Source organism: Bradysia coprophila, unplaced genomic scaffold, assembly GCF_014529535.1.
Source record: "Bradysia coprophila strain Holo2 unplaced genomic scaffold, BU_Bcop_v1 contig_350, whole genome shotgun sequence".
In the NCBI taxonomy this organism is placed as follows: Eukaryota; Metazoa; Arthropoda; class Insecta; order Diptera; family Sciaridae; genus Bradysia; species Bradysia coprophila.
Genome location: NW_023503608.1, coordinates 8,493,623 through 8,519,701, shown reverse-complemented (window position 1 = coordinate 8,519,701; position 26,079 = coordinate 8,493,623). Strand labels below are relative to the sequence as shown.

The 26,079-nt window shown below is 36.7% G+C and overlaps 4 protein-coding genes across 6 annotated transcripts; 1 reads left to right on the top strand and 3 right to left on the bottom strand.

The window, feature by feature from the left end:
• Positions 1–4,432: 4,432 nt before the first annotated feature.
• Positions 4,433–12,182, top strand: LOC119080674. Its single transcript, XM_037189104.1, has 3 exons — positions 4,433–4,834; positions 9,370–11,950; positions 12,012–12,182. Exons 1-3 carry the CDS (start codon positions 4,682–4,684, stop codon positions 12,047–12,049), a joined length of 2,772 nt encoding a protein of 923 aa, XP_037044999.1. The 5' UTR covers positions 4,433–4,681; the 3' UTR covers positions 12,050–12,182.
• Positions 12,183–12,351: 169 nt separating this feature from the next.
• On the bottom strand, positions 12,352–16,860 carry LOC119080751 (prostaglandin reductase 1-like). The gene is made up of 7 exons (XM_037189305.1): positions 16,652–16,860; positions 16,489–16,591; positions 16,242–16,421; positions 13,264–13,379; positions 12,904–13,058; positions 12,733–12,847; positions 12,352–12,677 (listed from the first exon to the last, which is right to left on the bottom strand). The coding sequence occupies exons 1-7, from the start codon at positions 16,758–16,760 to the stop codon at positions 12,448–12,450; spliced, it is 1,008 nt and encodes a 335-aa protein (XP_037045200.1). The 5' UTR covers positions 16,761–16,860; the 3' UTR covers positions 12,352–12,447.
• Positions 16,861–18,877: 2,017 nt separating this feature from the next.
• LOC119080757 (1,5-anhydro-D-fructose reductase-like) lies at positions 18,878–21,010 on the bottom strand. Of its 2 annotated transcripts, none has more exons than XM_037189317.1 (5): positions 20,876–21,010; positions 20,127–20,355; positions 19,511–19,858; positions 19,235–19,444; positions 18,878–19,164 (listed from the first exon to the last, which is right to left on the bottom strand). In XM_037189317.1, exons 2-5 carry the CDS (start codon positions 20,343–20,345, stop codon positions 18,961–18,963), a joined length of 981 nt encoding a protein of 326 aa, XP_037045212.1. In that variant the 5' UTR covers positions 20,346–20,355; positions 20,876–21,010; the 3' UTR covers positions 18,878–18,960. The 2 variants fall into 2 exon arrangements, with proteins under 2 accessions (XP_037045212.1, XP_037045211.1); XM_037189316.1 differs by having other exon boundaries at positions 20,860–20,998.
• A 1,314-nt stretch (positions 21,011–22,324) lies between these two features.
• LOC119080720 (differentially expressed in FDCP 8 homolog) lies at positions 22,325–24,797 on the bottom strand. 2 transcript variants are annotated; one of them, XM_037189206.1, is made up of 8 exons: positions 24,497–24,797; positions 24,339–24,432; positions 23,894–24,271; positions 23,730–23,780; positions 23,275–23,363; positions 22,972–23,212; positions 22,754–22,903; positions 22,325–22,697 (listed from the first exon to the last, which is right to left on the bottom strand). In XM_037189206.1, exons 1-8 carry the CDS (start codon positions 24,698–24,700, stop codon positions 22,504–22,506), a joined length of 1,401 nt encoding a protein of 466 aa, XP_037045101.1. In that variant the 5' UTR covers positions 24,701–24,797; the 3' UTR covers positions 22,325–22,503. The 2 variants fall into 2 exon arrangements, with proteins under 2 accessions (XP_037045101.1, XP_037045102.1); XM_037189207.1 differs by lacking the exon at positions 23,730–23,780.
• Between the last annotated feature and the right edge of the window lie 1,282 nt (positions 24,798–26,079).

Genomic DNA, 26,079 nt, shown 5'->3' with positions numbered 1-26,079 from the left:
ATTCGTCGTTGTTTGCAACTCAATTTGCTGTACTGTATTGCGAGCTGTATCGGCGATTTCGGTAAATTGGTATGTACCACTCTAAAATGGTAAAGGGATTCAAAATATTTGTAAAAGGAGAAATTCATTGGTAGACCGAGAAAAAATAATCGCTCGATTTACCATTCACAAAACCATCAATCGTGAATAAAATGTCACGACTCGTGTGAATTACGGCCCTCGCTCGTAAAATTTTTACAATATTCATTTAATTCCATGTATTAAAAAAAATCTTCAAAAATTAGTTGAGATAATTCATCTTATATTCCCTGCAAAAATTTACTTTTTTATTAAAATTTCTTACACTTTTTAATCAAAGTGTGCTAATTTGATAACAGGCATTTTGCTGGCGTAAGATGTGGTTGTAAAGGGGAGTAAAAAACTACCTACTTGATAAATGACAAACAACTTGATTGTCAACTATCAAATTTGATAGTCAACTATCAAGTTGTTAGTCAACTATCAAGTTGTTAGTCAACTATCAAATTGTTAGCAACTATCAAATTTGATAGTCAACTATCAAGTTGTTAGTCAACTATCAAATTTGATAGTCAACTATCAAGTTGTTAGTCAACTATCAAATTTGATAGTCAATTATCAAATTTGATAGTCAACTATCAAATTTGATAGTCAACTATCAAGTTGTTAGTGAACTATCAAATTTGATAGTCAACTATCAAGTTGTTAGTCAACTATCAAATTTGATAGTCAACTATCAAGTTGTTAGGAAGAGATGTTTACAAGTTAAAAGATGGGCATCGAATGATGACATTATTCTTCCTACTAGTTTCATGCACGTCGAAAACAAACTTATATGATTTACCAACACTACCAAACAAAATCAAATTTCATCAAAGTAATCTTTTTAGCCCCGTACGAAGTACGAAGGGGCTAATAGGATTACGATGCCGCGTGTAATTGATGGAATTCGAAGCAGACGGTAAGGGCAAAGTGTTTGCCTATGTTCATAGATAACGAATCCGCAATAAAAATTTTGTCCGTCCGTCCGTCTGTCCGTCCGTCTGTCACGTCGATATCTTGAGTAAATCAAATCCGATTTCAAAATTTTTTTTCCCTGAAATATAGTCGAAATAGTGAGGCTAAGTTCGAAGATGGGCAATTTTGGGTCGACCCCTCCCGAGCTGTGGCCCCATAACTGATTTAACGTTTTCCGAAGATATCTGCGGCCATTCAAATGCTAAACATGTAAGTGATACGTCAAATAAAAGGTATTTACAATACCGATCGACAAAAAAAAAGTTTATGGAAATCAGATGATCGACTCGTTAGTTAGACCCCTTGGAGTGAACTAGGTACAGGGTGGCAAGCCGTTTTTGCTTGTAGGTTGGCCAAATTTGAACGGATTTCGATGGATTTTGCTTTATTAGATAGGTATTGACCGTACCAATCAGGGAAAAAAAGTTCATGGAATTCGGTTAACAGAAGCGTGAGCTAGGTCTCTTGGAGTGAGCTTATATGTGGCTACTCGGCCGTACAGTGAACGTGGTGTTTTTTGTTAATATATCGAGTAAACTTTGACCGAATTTCATGAATTTTTTTTTGTTTGTATTATTGAATGTAAAGCAGCTGTACTAATTTCCACCTCCTAACAAAATGGCCGTCGGCCGCCATTTTGGATTTTTGTAAAAACAATAGAAATCGGTGAAAATTATACTTACAAAGTTACTGATCAGTGGGAAGTGATTGGTTATGTGTGTGGGGTGTTTCAAGCATCCCAAATATGGATATCTATTTATAAATATATATATAGCTATATTGAGCTATATAACGGTGTAGATAGTTCTTTTGAGCTATATACTAGCATATTTATTAGTAAAATGTTTATTTATAGGTAAAAATAGGTTAATATAAATTGTTGCAAAAATTTTTAAGTTTGGGTTACAGTTGAAAGGAACGTCGTACGGGGCTTCGTAATTGCGCAATTTTTAAGACGTGCACATTTCATAAGAATTTTAGGTTAGTAGGTTTAGGGTAAGAGTAGGGCGACCGACGAACTAGGGTCGCGTACGCAATAGATGTACGGGCTCGTACGGGGCTCAGTCGCAGCGAACGCTCCGACTGTTCTGACGGCTCGTTTAATTGAGGCTATGATCAACAGTATAAAATCCCGTTTTTCTCGGATAGCTTCCAGAACCTTAGTCCTACACAGCCCATCTTCGAACTTAGCCTCGGGATTTTAATTCCACGTATTTAAAAAAACGAATCATCCAAATTGATTAAAAATTACTCAAGTTATCGTGCCCTCAACGATTTTTTGTTACCCACATTTAACGTTTTTCATAGCATTTCATACATTTTTAATCACAGTGAACCTACAGTGAACCTACAGTGAACCCACATTTTTCGATATTTTCTGGTGTAAGACCCTGACTTTCAGTCAAGGAAATATTTTACCTCATTTTTTGGGAAATCTCTAACTATATGTGTAGGATGTGAGGTAAAATTTTACTCGTGCATCATATCAACAATATTTATTCAACTACGTATTTTGTATACATAACAGAAGTTGTATTTCATTATCAGCGCAATACATCCATTCATCCACAGCAGCTTTTAGGTTTCATTCAACGTAGTAATTTTCGTCAGTTTGGAGAATCGCACCTAGTTACCGTTTAAGTGAAATGTCTCTAGTTCCTTTGTGTGGATGATTCCTGGACATGGACAGATACATAAATAAATCGTATATTGCCTAGTCTCCGGTTGCCACTAAATTCGTAGATAAAATACCTAAATTGCAACAAAAGCTGGAGGTTAACACCAACGAACTTATATAATTAGGAGAGTATGGATGTATCATACAAATGAGATATCATTAATTTTGATGCTTACGTTTAATGCCTGTACTGAGTAACGCAATTTGTTCGCCCGAAACGCTGCTGAATGCTCACTTTATAATCCGGAAATATAAATTTTTAATTTTTTTAGGGGAAGTGGATCATGATATCTTCAAATGTAGTAATTGATACATATTCCTGCGCAATGATACAAACGGTACAAAAACTTAAAACAACCTACTAGATTTCATATAGGGTGCAAAACTATATTTCGTAAATATTCGCTGTATCCGATTGCATTGGAATCGTACGTATATATACATTTATGCAATTGTAAGGGAGAATCATGTTCAGACATGAATATATACGTATCATCGGATGTTACATCAAAAAGTACGTTCAAAAATATATGATGTTTCAGAGAAGATATATATACAATATCCGTAATATTCATTGCCAGCGGAGCACTCCCGGCTTTGATTGGGATTACTATAATGGCAAAACTTTTATAGTACGTTACGTACCTGCGGGAAAATTTGCTTACTCAAGAGAGGGAAGTTTGTAACCAGAGCCGAGGGCGAGGTACGTATTATATTTTATATGTCTCTGTGTGGTAAGACAAACTTTATGCATCAGCCCGGAGAGGTAGTTTGGGTTTATCTTAGCATCGACACATAAAAAATGATATGCACCCATGCCCAAATGTTTATTTTGACTCGTCAAAATAAACATTTGGGCACAGGGGCATAATATTTATTATCACATACGCGCGGTGTTCGGATGTCAAAATTACTTACCTAGAAGTTTAAATCAAAAATTACACTTCAGGTCTATGTTGTTGTCTCGTTTTCGCTTATGTGATAAAATAGAGTACACACTTGTCACTATCAGTGTCGGCAAGCCTCGACTTCTTCGTGACAAGTGTGTAATATATATTATTTGTCTAGAACGATAATCTCGAGCTTATCTCTCTAGGGAGTTTTTACTTATCATCTCGATTGTTCTCGACAGATAATATGAATTACATGTTACCATCCGGTAAGCACTTTTTCCTACGTAGTGTTGAAATATCGCGACTTCGTCGCTTATTTGCCACGTAATTTAGGAAAAACGTAGTTCTTACTTATGCTGAAAGGCTTTTTTAACGAATTCGATTCCAGCACTCCCCTCTGGCTCGAGCTGGAAACTTCTCATTCGCTAAAACGGTATTTAGCATGCGTTAGGAAAAACCTATTGCAGATCACTAACAGTGGTGTAAAGTGCACTTTACTGCGCGCTGGCATGTAATAGTACATTATGTCCGAGGTTTTAAATTTTTATTTTGATGAGTGGAGACGTTAAATGTTTCACAAACTGTCAAATATTTCAACGAGTCAAAAAACTTTTCTTCCAAATTTTGCGCAAGCAAATGATAAAAATCACGCCTTTTTCCAACGCACTAAAAACCGGCACCAGAACAAATTTTTCAACCATCAGAAAATAAACTTACAAGAAAGATTCTGACTATTGCATCGAGTAGTATGTCAAATCTGTTCTGGTGCCTGTTTATAGTGCATTGGGTCTTCCTAACTTTTCGTCAGTATGTTAATTTTCAAATCTCAAGGACGTTTTTCGTCTGGGCTCGTAGAGAGAAAAACAAACAAACCAACAAACAAACATTAAACTTTATATTATAGATTTTAGTTTTCATTTTCAAGCGTAGCACACAAATGAGGATATTGCAAGCTGATCTTTTAATGAATACATTTACCTGCAGCTGCTCATACCCTTAGCAATATTTTTGACCAATAACAGATTGCCATGAATACACCCCACTCCAACCTGTTTTTTGAGAACAAAAATTTTCAATGTGTGTTAAGGTTAGTTTGCATATTGTGTCCAAACGACGTGGTCGCTCTATAAGATCTCTACTTCAGTCTAGAATAAATCTTAGCATCGTCTCAAAATATTTTGTGTGTTTCAGTGATTCAGGTTCAGCGTTTTTAGTTTTTGTTGTTGTCGTAAGTTGAAATTATCGCAAGAAATCAGTTATTCTACAAATTGTGCTGTCATCGGTTTTGATGTTTATTTGTTAACTTGACTATAAAGTGAATGTGATACTCCAATAAATTATTCGATATAAATTCGCTGACGAGTTTAAATGTGGATGGCTGGTCCGTTCAGTCTGCTATGAAAGCGATAACTAGTCGAATTGTAAATTTTCATCATTCGTCAATGACCTGAGGAGGTTTTGAAGGATTTTCTAGCAGAGCTCCCAAGTACCACTAAACAACAGACAAAATTAGTGGTCTTCTCTGTACAAAATGAAGTTGAAACATTCCTCTGACCAAACATTTCAATTTTATGTTGGTATAATAAGTTATCTGACTTCCCAGAACATGCGTTATTGGTACATTGACATGAACGTTTGGGCCAAAATAACTTATGTAATAGTTTGAAACTTTGCATTTTGTCTTGTGCGGTTGCAGCCTTGCCTTCGGCTAGAGCACCGGGCAAAAAAAGAACCAGATCCAGAAACATTTGACTAAAGAAAGACATTGCCTTCAACCCCAAATAAAAGAAATATTTTCCAAATGTCTACTATACACTTTATTCGTCAGTGCTACGTTGTGGCAACTGAAAATCAGCAATATATTCCCATACCCAAAAGATGTGCATTATCACCGAATGTCTCGTTATCTTTGTTGTAATAGATAAGAGTGTATTGGTGTGCTTAGGACTAATGATCTTTTTCGTTTTCATTAATGCACAATAAAACGTGTTTTATTATACGTCGCGTTTTAACGAAAATATGAAAAATGGTGACCGCGGTCAAAAAATTGTTTGAACTGAAATTTCAGGTCATATCAGGTTTTTGCTACGAAGCAACCTGACCTGACCTGAATCTGAACTCCTCAAACATGTCAGGTTAGGTTCCTGGTTGGCCTGCAATTTTTGACAAATTTGCATAAAATCAGACTTCAGGTCAGATCAATATTCATTTAAACAAGTTTCAGGTCAATCAAGTCTCAGGTAAATCCGGATAAAATTCAAGTTCACCTGACCTGTTTTGAGCCTTAAACGACCATTTGAGATATAACTTCTTCCTACAATTTGGAATATTTAACGTCTTCCTTGCTTAACCGAATTTATTATTTCTTACATCCATCGACTTTTTTAGGCTTTTTTTGTTTGAAAGGCATTCTTCTCAGCTGTTACAGACGAAATGAAAAGACTTGCACCAACAATCCACGCAATTAGTGGTGGCAACAGCTAGATATTGAGCTTTTTTCTAATGAGTCTTTCTAATGGCTGTTTGGTCGTTAAATAGGCGTATAAGTAAAATTCATTTTCATTTTTATTTTGAGTTTTGTCAAAGGTTTGACAAATTATAACTATCCAAATTAGTATTTACTCAATGGAACAATCTAAAGGTGTCGAAAGAAGTGACTGATACATAAATGTGACACGTTAGGCTTGATTTCCACTTACCAAAAAAGTCCTCCGTGAATTTGTTCAACTTTTGCTTAGTTTACTCGACAGCTTGCTCTCTCACGGAGCACTTTTTGTTGAGTAGAAAAAATACGTAAAGTAATATCTGTAGTGCATTTTTAAAGGTGTCTAGGCATAGTTGACTAGTTACGTATCTTTCTCTCTATCTCTCTTTCTCTCACGTTGATCAGTAGAAGTTCTTTTATAAAGATAATTCTGACTTGCGGGCCTCCAACCGATTTTTTGTTGGATTTTTATACAAGCCTGCTTATTGGAATAATCTCTATAAACGAAGAGCGTGGAGCATGACGATCCTTGATTATGACTTAAATCAATAAACTGCAGCCAGGACCGTTGTTAGATATGGGCCCTGAGATGTCTAAGTTTTTCTTCAATTTCCCCATACAAATTTTTTATTCCGAATTCCAATCCAAAGCCCGCGCTGACCTCATCTTGAAAATCCTGTCTGTCTACGGTCCTGATTGCAGTGCATTGTGCAATAATTTAAAACTTAGCTCTGCTTTGTTCCTTTGAAAGTGAAATGTTGTTACACAAATAGAAAACCTACCTTTAAAACCTGTTTGCTTAAAAAATTCTACCTGAAAATATAATAGAGACGAGACGAGACAACAATCTCTGATTTTTTTTGTTATTTTTAATTTGTTATGTGTTTAAAATTGGATGGTAATATTCGAGCGTTTTGGGTGAGCGTAATAAATAATTCAATTTACCAATATTATCGAATCGGTGCAAAAGGGTGTCTGGAATATCTTCCTTGAAACAGTTATCATAAGCAATATAGTGGATATCTGTTTTATATTTTCTCAGCTTTAGATTTTATTTTCGGGGAAAATTACGCGAGCAAATACTGGGACAGGTGCTATTTGCTATTGGTGACCGACCAATTGAAGAAAATCGTACGTAAATAGAAGGAAATAGTACGTCAATATAAGGGAATAGTGCGCCAATAGAAGGACTTAGTACTCCAATGGAAGTAGGTGCGACAGAGTTTCCTCGCGTAGTTTCCCCTTCGGGTTAAGTAAGCTTTCTGAACCTAACGAAAATATTTTCACAAATTCTATGTTCCTGAAGCGTACTCTCACAGCACGGTGCGTTTGAATTGGACTTAATTTAAAGTGAGATGAAGCTCAAATTTTTTTTTCTTCAGTATTGTTCCTCGTGTTAAAAAGAATCATTTGAGCAAAAGGAAAGTTGGCCATAGGCGGTGACTTTTTCGAGTTAAAACCCTTTGTAGTGTAGGTCAGAGCTTTTACTATATTTTGAGATCGGAAAAAGTTTCCTTTGTTGATTTTGCGACATAATGTACATCATCACCTTTACCATACCATACCATACAGACCGACTTCAAATTTTTGTTTTTTTAGGATTCGAAAATGTAAATTTACTAACAAGAATTGAAGTTGGGCTTGCATGGTATCATCGTAAAGTTAATGATTCCCACAATGTGACACAATAACAAAATCAACAACATATAACTCTTTTTGATCTCAAAATTCAGGAAAAGCTCTTACATAGTACACCTGACCTACACTTCGAGGCAGGGCCTATTTTTAGAATTGAAATTCTGAAAAATTCTACATATTTCTAAGGGATCAAAATTTTTCTACAAATTTCTTAAAAATTCTATTTTATCAATTTACGGAATTTTTTCGAAAATTTCAGAATTTCTAGAAATCTGTAGAATTTTTTAGGATTTTTAAATTCTAAAAAATAGGCCCTGCTTCGAGGTGCTCTAACTCGAAAAAGTCACCGCCTATAACGAACTATTTTTTTTTTGCTTAAAAGATTCTTTTAACACGAAGAACAATACTAAAGCAAAATATTTGAGTCATGTACATCTCACTCTTAATTTAGTCCAATTCACGCCGTAAGTGTGCCTAAAATTTGAATTTTAAGTGAACGATTCGATGAAAAAATGAACCAAAAAATACATTTCAATGCTTCCTTGTATGAAAATGACGCTACGTTAAAAAGACCTCCGTACTTTCCATTTTGAATTTCGACCGCACTTACGGCGTGAATTTAAACGCACCGTGCAGTAAAAGTGTTTTTTTAAGTGTCAACAGATTTACCTAATGCATTGTGAAAATTTATTTTGTTGAAGGACAAGCCAACAGTTAAGAATCTGAGTTTAACAACAAGATTAATTTGATTGATTGATTAATTTGAAAAGAAAAACTACAGTGGTAAATACAAGAGTGCAATCGTTGAATGAAAAACCGGTTCCCTGTCTCTGAAACTTAGCTTTGTCCAAGATTTCAAACTTTACGTGTGTGAAACTGATCTCGTTCGGTTCGCGATCGATATGTATTGCTTGTAAACGAATTAAGGTATCTTCCAGTGGTTCGTGCTACATATATCGATAAATTTTTAAGTTTCAATATTGACAGTGCGAGAATGTTTGGAAGCATGCGCGTGCATTCGGTACATTCACTGTTTGTATCGCGCTTTGTGCTCAATCAAATCATAGCACCATTAACGATAATTTTAAATCGAAATTCGTAAGGGATCGTTCATAAAGTATGTCGCATGTTTGAAAGAGATATTGTTGAAAACGTGTTAGAAATAGATAGAAATGCCCGTCACAAGTGACATACTTTATGAATGATGCTTTTAATTTAAAAAAGCTATAAATTCATGAACCACGATAAGATTATTTCGAACAATTTTTTTGCAGATACGCTGCAGTTGATACATGTTTTACAACATTCACTTTACTCACACCTCGCTTCGAATCATCAAATATCAACCCGAGTAAAAATAAAAGTTTCAAATGTTCGAAAAGAGACGTCTCACAGTCTCAAATCCTTTGTATTGTGAGACGTGAGACGTCTCTTTTCGAACCTTTGAGACTTTTATTTTTACTCGGGAAATGAAAGTTTCCAACTGTTTTCAACGCAACTTGTGCGTTGCTTTCTTCCCCAGTATAAATAGCTTCCTTATGATTTGTTTCGTGTACAATTTTGGATGTTACTTGTTACGTGTTTTTTTACGTATAAGCATTTTCGGTTGACGTCTAATTCCAGAATATTTTTTATTACAGGAAAAAATGAACTCTTCTTCAAATATTTCTCTTTCATTTATGCGAACAACCAACGATCGCGATGGATCGCGAAAGGAAAATGCTGGGTGCACGAATCATTCAATAAGTGCAAGACGAAAAACTACGTTCTTCAATCCACAAACGGCGTCACTGGCGTCGATATCTGGAAGAAGGCAAACTATGTTCATCGATACCCCGAATTTACCAACAAAGAAGTCGAAAAATTCAATTTCGATTAATACATCTGGTAACCTAAAGAAAGCTGGACCAAGTTTGGCCAAACAAAAAAACATTGTAGTGAAGACAACCGGTTCTCGACTACCAACACCGTTATTACCAATCAAAACTGCTGCAGAACGATCACATATATCGAATACCAAAGGTAAAATCACAAACGATTCAATGGCACTAAAGTCCAAAGATTATTTGAAAAACATACCAAATCGTGGAGATTGGCAACCTTCTTCAAATCAATCATCATTTTCACATCAAGAACGCAGGTCCTCGTTGTATGGAGCTATAACACCATTAAAACGTTCAAAGTCATCATCACATCGACGAGACTCTTCACCACATCGACGTGACTCTTCACCACATCGACGTGACTCTTCATCACATCGACGTGACTCTTCATCACATCGACGTGACTCTTCATCACATCGAAGTGACTCGTCATCACATCGGCGTGACTCGTCATCAAAACGACATTCAACATCCTCCGAAAGCTCGGCAAATCGTTTGGTGGTTGTTCAAACTCACAAATCCACGAAAAAGCGATTGTCAAAAGAAAGAGATCACCCGAACTTTAATGAAAAGAAGATCTGTTTGACCGAAATCATGTCTGAAAAATCGGTACTCAGCACGGCTCCTGGCATGTCACTGAAAGTTGATAGGAAGACATCCGCAACACTCAACAATTCATCAAATCTAGGAGTAAATTCAGAAGACTACAAAACCCGAAAGCAATCTAAATCTGTTAGTACAAAAGAAACGCCAGCAGACAAAATCAAATGTTTCATCCGTCCAAAAGATTCAAAAAGAATTGGAAGTACTACTACCGCAATCGAGAATCAGGACCCTCAACACAAAGATGATATATGGAATCCAACACTGACACTTCGCCGCTTGAATGTCGATTCCTTAAAAAGACATGGAAAAAGTTCGAGAGAAATCGTTGTCAGTGACGACTGTTACACTGTTCACAGCGTAGATGGAAAGTTTATAATAAAAAGCAAAGAAAATCATCGTCTAAATTCCGAAGGTCAGCAAAACTGGCAATCTGCTGGTAAAGCCAACGATGAGATCTTTGTGACTCACATAGAAACTCGTAGCATCTCACAGCAGACGGAGAAGAGAGCGTTCACTCGAGATGTAGGTGTACAAAAGTTCGACAAAGAAGCAGAAAAACAGGCTAGGCAAAATAAAAACTCAATCAATTTGTTTACTGAGTCAGTCAAAGAGTATGAAACGGCAGTACTCGAGCAGCAACAGTCTATCGATGGTCTGCATCAAATTGTAAGCGAAAGGGAAAATACAATAGCAGAACGAGAACGGATGATAGCGGAACGCGACTTAAAGATTATGGAGCGTGAACAAATGATTGCAGAGCGTGATTTTAAGATTGCAGACCGCGACCTGAAGATCAAAGAATATGAAGAAAAACTTAAATTGCAGGAAAATAATTTTCATGTCATGGCACTTCAGATAGATAGTCTGAAACAGTCTAAGGAAAACCTTTCCAAATTGTTTAAGGAGCAAGAGGCGAAATTAAAAGATTTAACCAAGGACGATCCGGCCCCTGCGGCGGAAACAAGCAGAACGATCAGCAAGATATTACCAATAAGAGTCCGAAACATCGAAGAAATGAGAAATGTTTCATCGACTACTGCTCCAGCAAACTCGCAACATTCTCATACTCTGTCGGTAAATGCAGTGAATCCCACAAATGCAATAAGAAATTCCACCTCACCAGCTGAAAGTTTTGCGGGTTTTCCGAACGGCCTTGGATGGAATATAGACACGACCCTACACAGCCCGACCCAATTCTCAACCCAAGCATCTGGACCGCAATCAATGGAATATTTGCAAATGGTTATACCTTCCACGTCGTACATGTATATGCACAATGCACAACACACAATACAGCCCACGACTTCGGCAGGAAATAGTTCTGACGCACAGCCCACGACTTCGGCAGCAAATACCTATGACGCACAGCCCACGACTTCGGCTGCAAATACCTATGGCACACAGCCCACAATGCCGAAAACACCGAAACCGGCAAATGCAACTCCACATCAAAATCTACCTAGGATAATTCAACGATCTGTGCAAGACAGATCAGTCCTGCCGCGACCATCGAATCAAGTAAATTCAGCAGCGCAGAATGGCTCGCATGATCACGTTTCCGGTTTTACTCAGGGCGGTTCTAATCAGCAGCCTCGTGTCATATCTCAAATACGAGGCAGAGCTAAGACCGTCTACTATGGATCGCCAGCATTGCAGCAACCATTCCAACCCCATCAGGCATTGCTGCCGCATCAAGTATTGCAACAATCACATCATACTGTGCAGCAGGCTCGTAAGTTTCTCGTTCTCGTTGAGTTATTCCCATCTGTAACTATTGAACAATTATTTTTCAGCTTCACAATCAAGCAACGTGTACCATTGCAGGAGATAATTGGGAATTTGCTTTAGATTTAATTCTTAAGTATAGCAACTATGAATACTATGAGTATACCGTGTTACTATTTCTTTCAACTAAAATGCATCCAAGTAAACTCGTGTTTCGATTTTAATCACTTTCCAAATAAGTGTTAAGTTAAGTGACGGATCGTGCTCATGATAGCGCAATATGTCCGTCTTCCGTGTTTTATGTACTTATTATGCCAACAGAACAAAAAAATTGAGAAAAATTACGATAACTTGTGTCAGAGGTAATTCGTGAAAATCGATGGAAATCGGTAGAAATCTATGAAAATAGACGTTCAATTTTGCATGATAAAGAATCAAAAATGCTTTTTCTGTCAGATCCGTGAGTTCCCGAGCTTTTTCGTCTTCTTCAATTTATTAGTTATCTTACACCTTAACAACCACTCTACCACTGTATTTCCCTTTCATCAAATCAATCAATGCTTCCGGAGCCTTATCCAATCCTTCCAAGATTGTTTCGTGATATTTCAGTTTTCCCTCATCTAACCATTTCAAATTCCGTTCAATTCCTTCCATCCATCGGTTCGCCCATCGCCACACAACGAAACCTTCCATTTTCAGTTCATGGAATATGAAATTTCGACTCAGTTCAGCCACTGAAAGGAGAGAAAACTATGATTCGTGATCGGCACCTGGTTCATTTGTATTTACTTTGCGGTATTTTGTCGCCCACTTTTATGTTACTGACCGACAACGATCCGCACACAACTATTCTTCCGGACTGCTTCATGCGCAAAATGACTGCATTACTCAATAGCCCGCCAACCTGAATGGGTTACAGAGTGGAGTTGTAAATGGAGTGAATTGGTAAGTACAACCTACGTTATCAAAGTAGCAGTCCACGCCATTTGGTGTGGCGTCAAGAAGTTTCGATGGAAACAGTCCTGACTTGTAATTGACTGCATCATCGAACCTCAGCTCGTCAACAAGCCATTTACATTTTTCATCAGATCCAGCTATGCCAACAACTCTACAACCTTTTGAAATAACCAGCAAAATATAATTACGGTCGGGATTAGTGGTTATTCGTAAATACGTCCTGTACGTTTTATAACTTTTTAACCCTTCATTTTCGTTCCAGATTTTCATAACTTTAATCCCCCTTTCCCCCGAAAAAGACGGTATTTTTGAATCACCACTTACAGTACAGTGTGTTGCTAATCATCTATGATATTGACGAACCATTTATTTTCGCTATTTGACCAACGTGATTTCCAACCCCACCAGCTGCAGATGACACAACAATAGTTTCACCTGGTTTCGCTCCGCACAAATCGAGACCGAAATATGCTGCATTTCTGTGGAACACGACCAAAAAGCGATAAGTTCTAGGCAAAGTTTGTGTTATTAAAATAAATTAAAGTAATAGTACATTACTATGCAAGGGAAGTAAAGTGATATCTCGTATCCAGATGAGAAAAAGTATCAGAGGGCGGCAGCCCGAGGTACTTTTACTCATCGTGATACGAGATATCACTTTATTTCCCGTGTGTAGTACGACGTTTTACTATGCGAGTGATGTAAAGGTTATTGCCTATACATGTAATAGCCTTATTACATGCACCAGCATAGTAAAATACTATTACATTCTACATGCGTCGTAAGAACCGTACTTTTCATGTTTCAAGCACTATTTTTGACACCCTTAGCATGTAAAATCCATTACAAAACTCCGTATAAAAAGATGAAAGGTCTCGTTGTCGTGTGTTTATTGACCTCGGCTACGCCTTGGATCAACAGAATTCACACGAAAACTCTACTTTTCATCTATTTGCCCCTAGTCATATAATAGTTATTTTTTAGCGAATGAGAGGTTTCCAGCCGGAGGCGAATCGAATTCGCTAATAAAGCATTTTAACATAAGTTAGGAACAACGTGGGAAATAAGCGACGAAGTCGCGATATTTCAACACTAGTTAGGAAAATAACTATTATCTGCCTAGAGCGATAATCTGCAAAATAAATTAATTCAAACAATAAAAAAAGTGGAAAAACAAAAACTCGATGTTATCCCTCTAGGGCAAATTTGTTTATCTCAATAGATCTGTTCTCGGCAGATAAAATAGCGTATGGACCTCTGTCCCACATGTTTATTTTGACGATTTGGATTATGTACCACACCACGCCTTTGGCTCATTTACATAACTTCCAAATCGTCAACATAAACATTTCGGACAGAGGTGCATAATCTACTATAGACCGTGTGAAGTATGAATAACTTATTTGTAAATTATTATTATTTGAATGAGACTTAAAAGATATCCCGATCTATTGTAATTCATTCTAATAAGTGGGTTGGCATCGGGATGGCAAGAATATTTTTCAATAATTTCTATAAAATAAATTAAATATTTTTTCAATGGTTTTTTTCCTGGTAAATCTAAATATTTTTTCTATTGAAATATATAACTTTTTTCTCAAAATCGCACACGGTGTATTGTATATGAGTAGCTCTATTTAAATTTAAGTCATAACATTTCACTTTATTTTGTCCATTATTTTATTAGCATAATTATCAATAAAAAAGACGAGAACGTTTATTACCTACGTAGCTCGACTACGAACAATTGTTCGACATATTAGAATTCCAATACAAAAGTGAAGTGTTGACCAAGACATTAAAGTTCGAATGATAATTCGAAATTATCCAAAATCAAAGTTTATTTCCGTCCGTAATATCGACTAATTAGACAAAATCTACAGGTTATATGTTTCGAAGACGAAGAATTTTGGAAATTTTATCGTACTTTCTTCCCTTTGTAACATAGTGTACGGATCTCTTTTAGACTCTGATTTTCGTAGAACCAGCTAAATTGCCTAAAATTAATCGTCGGAAACAGATACGTAACTAACTATTTAGCTTTTGTGAATTAAAGCTGTAGTTCAATCTTTCTCAGAAATGATGGCATTCTAATGGCGAAATCTTAAAATTGGGGTATATTACTGCGAATTGCTTCTTTAATGGTCACAATAGTCACCCTTGCAGTTGGCAAAGGTTAAACCTCTAAATAACTCAATATCTGGGGCAGGTGAGTAACCAGGTCTTACATTTTTCGAAAAGGATTTTTATGAAAAGATAACGATAGAAAAAAAAAAAATTCCTGAATGTGTTAGCCTTCAACAGAAAATAGATTTTGTTGTAGCAGTTTGCCCAGCTCTGAGAAAAGTGAGCAACGAAATTTTCATTAACTGCTCGCTCAGTCATATTATTCCTGATGTATTCTAGCCTGAGAAAACTGAACAGTTTATGAAAATTTCGTTGCTCACTTTTCTCAGAGCTAGACAAACGACTACAACCAAAACTAATTTTTATTTAAAGCTAACACATTCGTGGTTGTTATTGCGGTCGTACATTTTGCAAAAAAGATTCTGATGGAAAGCTATCATCATAAATGAACTACGATACACGCAAATGTAGGCTACAGTTTTAGGTGAACATCGATACCTCTTAAGTCCTTAAAAAGGGATTGTAGGTTCTTTGGTTGAGACGTCACTTGCCGCTGGTAACTTAATCTCTTGTATATAGAATTGGGGGAAAATAGAATTTCATAAATCAATTGGTAACCTCAATTTTTCGGGTCTTTGTCGATATTCTTAAAACATTCAACTTTTGGTCCTTAATTTCGGTTTCGGACCCTCCCAATCTCGCTATAGTTCGTTCTTTTCCCGAAAAATTAACTTGTCTAGATCGTTCCGTAGCTGCATACGTAAGCATAGCAATTTAGTGTTGGATTGATGAGTTGGTAAAGTTTAAATTAGAAAGGTCCCAATTTTTGATTATTATTTATCCAGTTCACACATCTTATATTTACATTTAATACCGAATGGTAAAGTCAGATAAATGCGAATGTTTACTGATAGATAAAGATTGGACACATTGAATTTTTTTGTTACAGTCATTAAAGAGTCTTATCCTTGCCGCACTCTAATAATTAAGTCATACTGAAATAAAAGATTATAAAACCAAATCTATTGACATTTTTAATGACTGCAAAGACCATATAGAACATGATTGGATAACAGATAGTGACCTCTACTGATAACATAGATGATGCACACATCCGTTATCGACAGCAACGACAAGATAAGCGACCAAATTCTTGCGGCTTATATAATAAAGTGAACGTTAAAACTAATGAAAGTAAAAAATGAATATTTTACCCAGTTAATCCCAAACATCCTAGTCCAAGCGATACTGAATGTGTTCCGAAATCGGGTAAAATGTAGCAAAACGTTTTGTTTGTTAGAACATCTGGCTGAAGTTTGGTGTGACTTTGCCATCCAAATTTACCGTAAACCACTGATCCCTTCGGAAAATCGTTGTTCCTGCTCTCGATCACTCTAATGGAAAAGATGCAAAGATGTTACATGTTACAACTATACTAGCCAAAATTATGATAATTTATACTTGGCTATTTGTCCCGATATCATTGTAATTCCAGTGGGATAGAATTGCGCTTGCATTTTGAGACCAGCATCAATTCCGAAATATAGCGCTTCGCAAAGAATTTCTGGAATCGGGAGAGAATTTATTTTCTAATCTTATTCTCTAATTTGTCTCATATAAGCACCGTTCTCAGTCAAATCCGCTGAAATTTCATCTGTTTTTATTTCGAAATCCGTCAATTGAATTTCTCCAACAAATTCTTTGGAATAAATAATTCGCTTACGAGAAATCATGCTCGATTCAGTAGAATGATTTTCACAAAGAAAAATAAAAACGATAGGCCTTATAGAATCCGATGTCGAGCAGACAATGTTTGGAGGTATACTATACGTGTTATGCGTTCTTTCCTTTCTTAATTACAAAAAATGTAAATTCAAATGTTAAAGGTGAGGACATAGTCAGCCGTTGCATAAAAGACCAATGTGAATAATATAAATCGAGTAAATTAACCTTTTGGAAATGGCAGACGATGTATCGCTGCATCGAGGGGGAAACGACGTTGGTAAATGACAAGTTTTTGTAAATTAAAATTAAAATCAAAGTATTTGTCCATAATATACCGAGCAAATGCGGATAATTGTACAGCTCCCGCAAATGGCGTATTTATTTATAAGTCAACTAGAGGTGTGCGGGCCGATGTTTTTTTGAAGCCCGTCCGGCCCGAAGCCCGGTCCGAAATTCATTTTTAAAGCCCGGCCCGAACTGGCCCGACGTATTTATAGCCCGTCCGGTCCAAGCCCGATCGGGCCGGATAAAAACTCGGACGGGCCGACATTTTCGGGCGGCCCGAAAGCAAATTTCATATAAAAAAGTGCGCGAAACTTTGAAAATCGGGCCAAAAATTTGATTTTTTAGGTCCGGTCCAAGCTCGGCCCGACAGATTTGAAGCCCGCCCGGTCCAGGCCCGGTCGGGCCGGATAAAAACCCGGGTGGCCCGACATTTTCGGGCGGCCCGCACATCTCTAAAGTCAACTCATAAGTTGGAAATTATAGGTCACATCTTCATACAAGAAGTTCTGGAAAGTTACTTATAGTTTCCAACTTATAAGTTGACTTATAATTTTTTCGTCATTTGCTCAAACTGTCTATTGTTATATGTAAATCTTGTCACACGATTTTTGTGCAGCATTCCCTCCAGCCGTATAATATATACTCATTACGTGTTACGGCATATTTCATTTTCATTTACATTGCCTAATCACGTAAAGCATTGTACTTACGAGGTTCCAAGTTGTTATTTGACAAGTGGGGTGTTACAGCCCGACCCGAAGGGGACACAACTTGGAACCTCGGAAGTAATATACTATTAAATATGCGTATCTTCTTTTGCTTCATGTGTCAATAAAAATAATGACTAGGCCGTTCTGAAAGATTAAATTTCGATCATCCCAACAATCAACGTAGTATAGGCAATAGTTTCATCTTATCACTTTTTTATTTATGAATATGCTCACAGCACTGCTGCTCAAATAAAAGCAAAATAGATAATGAATCTGCACAGCTATGGGAGATGTTGCATCTGTTTACGTGTAATCTTATCCACCACCCACTGTAAGTGTAACACTCAAAAAATATCGACCAGACATTCCTTTCGAAAATTTTCTAGATACAATTCGTCGCTTTGCATTGTGACCTTATTTTCACTAAAATTAGGGAAAATGAAAACTCCGAATGTATTGGTACGGCTATCAGCTATCTCCATACATGATTGAAAATAACTCTCGTCAAAAGTATTCGAAGAGAAAACATTTTTTGCAAATTTGTAAACTTTATTTAAAATAAAGTTTTGAAAATTGGCTCAGGTCAATAATGCGAATGCCTGATGAGAATTGGTCCGAATAAAGGTTAGTAGGGAGGGTTGTATTGATATTGCTTTGGTTTTTACTGAACCAAGTCCTCAGTGTCTTTCCCGATTTCATTATTATCTGTTATCGATAACGACGACAACAACAATGACAAGCTCTAGGTAATATGGTCATTTATACAGTAAAATACATGTTAAAAAATTGAAGTACAAGATTTTAAATCAACCGATTGAAAATACTTTGATCGATGGAAGTAATAGACCCGATAATAATACTGGTCATATTACTGCCGTCTGTATCAGGTTAAGATTGTTCGGTTTTAATTTGCAAATAATTTGAAGTTTATAAAGACTCGGTTCCAAACCAAAGTTACAACAAGTTGTGCGGAGAATTGGCTATGAACCCATTCGTCGGGCAGGCTCTCGTAATTGTCATTTAGTCATCTAAAGAAATAATTCTTTCCTGATAATCTGATTCTATCGTATTAAATTAACGAGGTTTCTGCTCGTCAACAAACACAAACACAGAAAAGCAAAGAAAATCTGTGCAGATTGCGTAAAAGTGTTTTTATTGAATCAAAGTAGTACAATCGATACAAACAAATGACACGTTAATTGCCGTTGCCACGTTAAACCTCATTTGGATCTTTGAATGGGAAGTTGGGCAAGTTAGGAACACCATTTACGTTGAAGTCACATGTTCGGTAGCCGCGGTCCAATGACTCTAATTCGGTGATCTCTGCTGCGGTCAATTCAAAGTCAAAGATTTGGATGTTGGATTGAATGCGCTCGACACTGACACTCTTCGGTATTACAATGACACCTCGTTGAGCCTATAATAATGAAATATGCCAATGTCAGTTTGATAACGTCGAAGACATAAATCAAATTTTTCAAAAATACCTGGAACTTTAGAAGGATATGACCAGCTGACTTCTTGTACTTGTCAGCCAATTTAGTAACAACTGCGTCTTTAAGAAGCCTGTCCTTATCGGAACCGGTGTTAACCTGAGAACCTGGATTTCCAAGTGGAGAATAGGCTGTGAGCGTAATACCTCTGTCTTCGCAGAACTTCTTCAATTTTACTTGAGCCAAATATGGATGACTTTCGACCTGTTGAAACAGATGAGTGAAATTCAATAACTATAACGAAAGACTCAATTATATACGATGTTTTACTTGATTGGTGACCGGCTTAATGGTTGCAGAACCCAATAATCTTTCAATTTGTTTCGTATTGAAGTTGGAAATGCCAATGGATTTGACCAAACCAGCTTTGACACAGTCTTCCAATCCCTGCCAGGCTTCCAAGTAGTCAATAGTTCCGGGTACAACATTGCCATCGTCTCCTGTTGGTAGCAATGTGGTGTCACTATCGCCAAAACTCATCGGCCAATGAACTAGGCACAGGTCGAGATAAGGAGTGTTCAGTTTGGAAAGGATTTTCTTTACACATATTTGAACTCTATCGCGACGGAAGAAGGTTAGCCATAATTTCGAAGTGACGAAAAGCTCCTCTCTTTTGACCTATTAATAGAAAAATTGATCTGTTATCGATAACGACGACAAAAATAATGACAAGCTCTAGGTAATATGGTCCTTTTATATAGTAAATGTATGTAAAAAAAAATTAAGTACAAGATTTGAAATCAATAGATTAAAAATAATTTGATCGATGGAAGTAATAGACCCGATAATAATACGGTCGTATGTCTTCCGTCTGTAACTGGTTGGTGATTGGTCCATTTTCCATGATCCATGACTAGACGTTAAGTGTACTGAAATCGTGACTTACCTTTCCGTCACCGATGGCATCGTTAATTGCCTTTCCAACCTCTTCTTCGTTCTCGTAGGCATAGGCACAGTCAATGTGACGATAACCAGCATCGATAGCTCCTCTTACTGCCCTGTATAGAGAGCCGTCAGCCGGTGCTTGCCAAGTTCCCAAACCGACAATTGGAATGGACTTGCCATTATTAAAGGTTACACTTGGAACTTGCTTAGGATCAGCCATTTTTTGAATTCTATGAATGGTGAAAATGAAGAAAAAATTACAATGCTGACTTGCAAAACGTATGGTGAAAATAATGAAGTAAAAGATTTTTTGAAACTACTTAGATCTACAGATCGACTCATACAGATGGGAAAATTCTAATTTTCTAAAAAAAGACCTAAAATCGTAAAATTCAAACTCGCTTTACAAAATACGAGGAAATAATTCAACTGCGCACCGGTTTAACATCACATTATTTGCTATGAATGAGAATAACCACCGAGCAATCGTGCGTAGTCAACACATTTCTACACATTATCTTTCTTTTGAATTTCTTTCATATTTTTTTCTCTATCGAATTCTCAAGTTCTCAAAAATTGCTTCAGCCAACGAATCAAAATGATACCGAAAAGTACGAAATTTTTGCTACGTGTTTGCCGGTTTGCATGTAACGTAAACATTATTCCAAATTTTAAATCGAATTTAAAATCGAGTCGAATAATAATAAGAATTGAGCATTATAACGCAAAATTACATGAACAAACTTGAACCTGAACTTGAGTCGACGATTTGCTGTGGAGTCGATACACCAAAACACTGGCGATTGTTACATCACAGCTCTTTTATAATTCTAAAATTCGCAATGTTGTCGTTTAATATACCTACACCTAGACGACCTAGACTCTCATCTCACTCACTCTATCATGTTTCGATAATTTATATAATGCGTTGGATTTTTTTTAATATTCTCGTTTTATGAATTTTGGGCTATAAATAACAGGCAATTCATATCTTCGCTTTGATAACGAACGTTTTTTCGTAAATGTTAGAAAATGTGTGTTTGGTTGTACAGTTCTAATCGTAGAGCATGAAGAGTATGAAAAAAACTACAACGCAACACATGGGGGTTGTTCATTAAGAGTATTTTTTAATCTTTCCGTTCGATCAATTCATAGTTAATCATTATTTGCGACAAATTAATTCTAATTTTTCTAATTCCTAGATGACTTCCTACATACAGTCGGAGAAATATAGATTTTGGGTTTTTTAGAGATAGCATTATTTCTCTAATTCTCTCAATTGAGATTTGAAATAACATGCGAAATGAGAGAATGTCTCTTAAAATCCTGAAATCTATTTTTCTCCGACTGTAATATGTTAGATAGATGGAAAAGAATTTACTACCTGCCCAATGCCAAAATTGACCATTACATAGCAATATGCCCCGGTAAAATTATCCATTACATGTGAACTATTTTCGGTTCATTTCCATTTTCTTATACATAAACCAACTTTCGCATAGGGCAGGTAGTAAAACAGAATGTATTGGATGCAGCTATGTACTTTATTACTTCGGAAACAACTTTTTTGATGCTCGCAAACTCATTCGTATGTTTTTGAGCGAGGGGTCATCGACTTCCAGGGATTATTTTGGGATTATTTTTTTAGAAGTCGTTTTTGAGTAACTTGCTTTTGCAACTAAACTGTTTTTCGACAAGTGTAGTTGTTTCCCTTCGGCTCTACATTAAAAAAAACAACAATTACCGAAGCTTGTTACTCAAAAACACACTTATGTGCTTGATTTTATCACAAAATTGTTATCTCGTGTAATGAATTACTTTCGCAACATCCTATGTAACCTACTATTCAGCCTTTTGGCAAGAGTATCGAAAAATGAAGTTAAAAGACAGTAAACTACTTCCAAAACGAGTGTGGTTCATGCTCTATTTTCCGGTGATATAACTTCACTCTGGTAAAATGTCCGTGAAATGTCTGTGAAGTTGGCTCACAAAAAAAGAGAGCGCTGACATTAGTAATGTTACGACAAAATGTATGTACTAGAAATGTAATAGAATTATACGAAAATCTGTTACATTTGAGCTTTAGTTTCCAAAGAGGATTTCTCTATTTTCCATGGTGATTTCTCGAACTTTGTGAGTCTCTGCGTCATTTGTACTGTACATTGATCGTTGAGACATTGTTTATTCATCAAAGTTTCATTTGTAGAGTTTCGAATTAAAATTTATTTGAAAAAGTAAAAAATGTTCTTGCATTTTTGTCACCCTGTCAACTTGGTTTCGTTCGAATGGCACTTTATTAATCGTCGTTGGTTAATTCATAGAAAATTTCTCGTACAATACGACAGGATAAAAATTGGAGTCGGCAGTACCACCACCACTCACTCAACCCCGTCCGTTTCCTCTTCGACCACTTTCAATTTTCGCTCTTCAATTCGAATGCACTTGGGACATTTGTTTGATTTTCGTATCCAACATGCTCGATGAAATATAACCGTGCACTTTACACAACGTACGGCCGCATCGTCATAGGGATATATGACTTCGTTATTGCTGCAAATTTCGCATAAGTAACCTGGAAATGGATTGCATGTAGGGAAGACCTATACGACCAAATATCACGTAAGTTACCTTTTCCTGTACAAATATCACAGGTGCGGATGTGCTTATCGAACGTATGATAGACCTTATTAAGAAAGTCGACTATCACGCCACTATCTATGGATGCTAAGTCACTTATGCTATAAAGTTTGGTTGACTGTACTAGGTAGCGTTTAGTGCCTGTCCATTAGTTAGAATATTAGAATTAGCCAAACAAATGAATTGCAATATGGTTTTCCCACACTTACCAACACTTGATTCGACCAATTTGTCCGTGGCAGCGAACCGGCATTCGTTCAAATATTTGCGCATTTCATTCAAATTCTCACGCATTTTATGGATCAAACTCAAATTTTGCACGAAAATGTACAGTTTCGCATTACGCTGTTCCAGATCGATGATCGGACGTTCAAAGATCAAATTCAATTCTTGTAATGAGGCACGGCATACTTTTTGTGGGGTAAAATCCCAATTGTGAACTATCCGAGCCTAATGGAGGAGTGAAAATTGAAGTAGGAAAAATAATTCAATTTTACGTCCATTTTACTCACGGGTACTATGGTTGTATCGTTCCAGTGGCAAGTTGGACAGTAGTACAATCCTGTGTAGTCACATTTACGGGGCTCAATCCAACGATTTTCTGTAAGAAGAAATAATTTGGCTTCAATATCGAGAAGCTACGTTCGGCTGTGATGAAGTTAGTGAATTTAAATTGTTAGCGCTAATCATGCAAGCATCCTTTCCCGTCTCATACATCCGAATCAATTAATTAATTAATCAATTAATGTCAATGGAAAATTAAGTGTTGATATGCCCGGTATTAGTTCCCAAGTTATACTTTTTGTGATTATTAAAATGCGATTAAATGAGTCAGATCAACTTGATCATCAAGGCCACCTGTAAATAGACAATGGAGGCACTAGCACGTTGTCTAAGCCGTTCAATGCTGGATGATTTTTTTTGTTCCTAACATGTTAAGTCATGGCTAGACTTGACTAAATCCTACCTGATTTTTGTTGTTTTCCAAAACAATCACTGATGCCATCAGATACACCAACTATAATAGTCAATAACAACACAAAATTCAAATCATGCAAAACGAAAAAAAAATTGTTAAAATCAAACGGACGAACAACAAACTGGGTGCAATATTAGATTTTATCGACTCACTGAAATTCAGAGGGACTTCACATTCGGCGCATTTGTATCCCTGAATGGCTAGACCAACTTCTGGACAAATATCCTCGATAGTGCCGTTACGTTCTGACGCTATAACATGGGCGCATATTCGAATAACGAATTGTACGCACTTGTGATGGACCCGAAACGAACAATCCTGGCAGATATATGACGCTTGGACTACACTCCAAATGATACCTGAACAGTGATCACAGAACTGTCGCGACGTCGGCGTGTGCTTTAGATTACGGATAAAGTGATGACCGAGAATCACTTTCGTTACATTGCTATCGTTGACCTTGGTATTTGGATCGTCTAGCATGTCTCTCAATTCGTTGCGACGAAATCGCAGTTCAACCAGGTGTCGGACTATTTTTTTAATTCAAAGAAACAATGATTGGTCCGAGGACAAACTGTTTTCCAGATACCCACTTACCTAACCATTTCCGTTCGAAACTGCATTCATCCGTTCCCAGTACGAGCTCTTTACATCTCGATATTGCTGATTCCAAATCGTCAACTGATGCATTCTAGGAATGGCACGAACACTTTCATTTTCAAAAATTTCGATACTTCCACAATGAGGTGATTTACCTGTCCTAAGATCAACTGCCATTGCTCAGTTATCAAAGAATTCGGAATCGCCTGTGACTTCTCTGAATCCTCTCCAGACAAAGACGATGTTGACGAATTGCTAACTGTATTGTCTAGATTATTGCGTGCCAGCGCTGGTAGATTTTGAATTATATTGTTAAATGTACTTGGAATATTGGACAAACTACCACGTAAACTGTGCATTTTGCTTCAAAAATTCATTGAACAGCAATCAAAACAAAACAAAGTAAAGTGCATTTTCGTTCGTAATGATAGGGGAAATGTTTTGGCTGTCAAAGCTGTCAAATGACTGCGGCGAGTTCGCCACGTTCGCATCTGCGTGTATATTTTGGTTGCGTTTCTTTTTGACGCGCCAAGTTGATGATTTTATTTCAAAATAATAAATAATTGACGTGAATGATTTTTGGAGAAGTGCTAGCACAAATTTTCTCAATTTTCATTAGAGACCGCTTCAGACTAAGGAACTACATGTGCATGGGGCTCATTGGATTGGATAGATAGGTACTTAACTGTCGAGGAGATACGGGGCAAGTACATTATATCTTAAATGTCTCGATCCATTGTTCGAAAATAACAAAAAGACTGTTTCATCCGAGTGTCGGAAATTTTTTATGAACTTTAAAGGATAATATTTTTCATCTAGAAAATTATTTTTTTTAGACCAGTGGATCTGACATCAAAAACAGTATAATTCGTGTATTTTTCTAAAATAAATTTTTTCTTTCGAGTGCAGTAACACTTCACTTCGTACCAAAAAAAAAAGTATCCTAACCCTGCCACTACTATCATTGTCAAGCTTGGTTAAGCCATCAAGGCATCCACTAATCTAAAGAAAAACATTAGCCAGGAGAGAGATTTCACCTTTTGAAGTTCATCAAAATTTCCCGTCTTTAATCGAAACATTCTTTTTGTTACTTTCGAACAATGGTTCAGGACATGTAAATCATCTGTGCTTGCCCTGTGTATCTCCAAAACCGTACCTATCCAATGAACCCCACACATATATTCTGTAACGGCAGTAAATCACGGACGAAAAACATCCTTTTACGACATTTGAACCACCACTACTAGCCAATAAACAATTATTAAAATTTAATGACTGCGGTTTTAGACTTTTGGGACCAAGGACTATATGGGCATATAAAGAAACTGTCGCTAAAAAATAGTTCCGATGGAGTCTCTACCACTTTCAAAAAAATCACTCTTAGCATTCCTTTATACGCAAACAAAAGGGGAAAAATGTGCGAGATGCGAAAGAGAATACTCTTTGCATTAGTTAAAATGTAGTGGTAGAAATGAGACTTCTTCGTTTAAAAAATACGCAATTCGACTCTTCTTCTTGTTGCTAACTCTAAAATAATGCAAACTACTTAATCTTCTGGAACTATTGAAGATAAGGTTTAACTCTAACTCTATATGGGAACGTCGAGGGGTGAGTCACTTCCATTTAATACCATTTAATCCGTTTAATCCATTTAATCTAAAAGTGACTCACCCCTCGGGGAACGTTTACCAGTCTATTTATATCCTCTTGATAATAAATAACCACTGTTTGTCAGGTA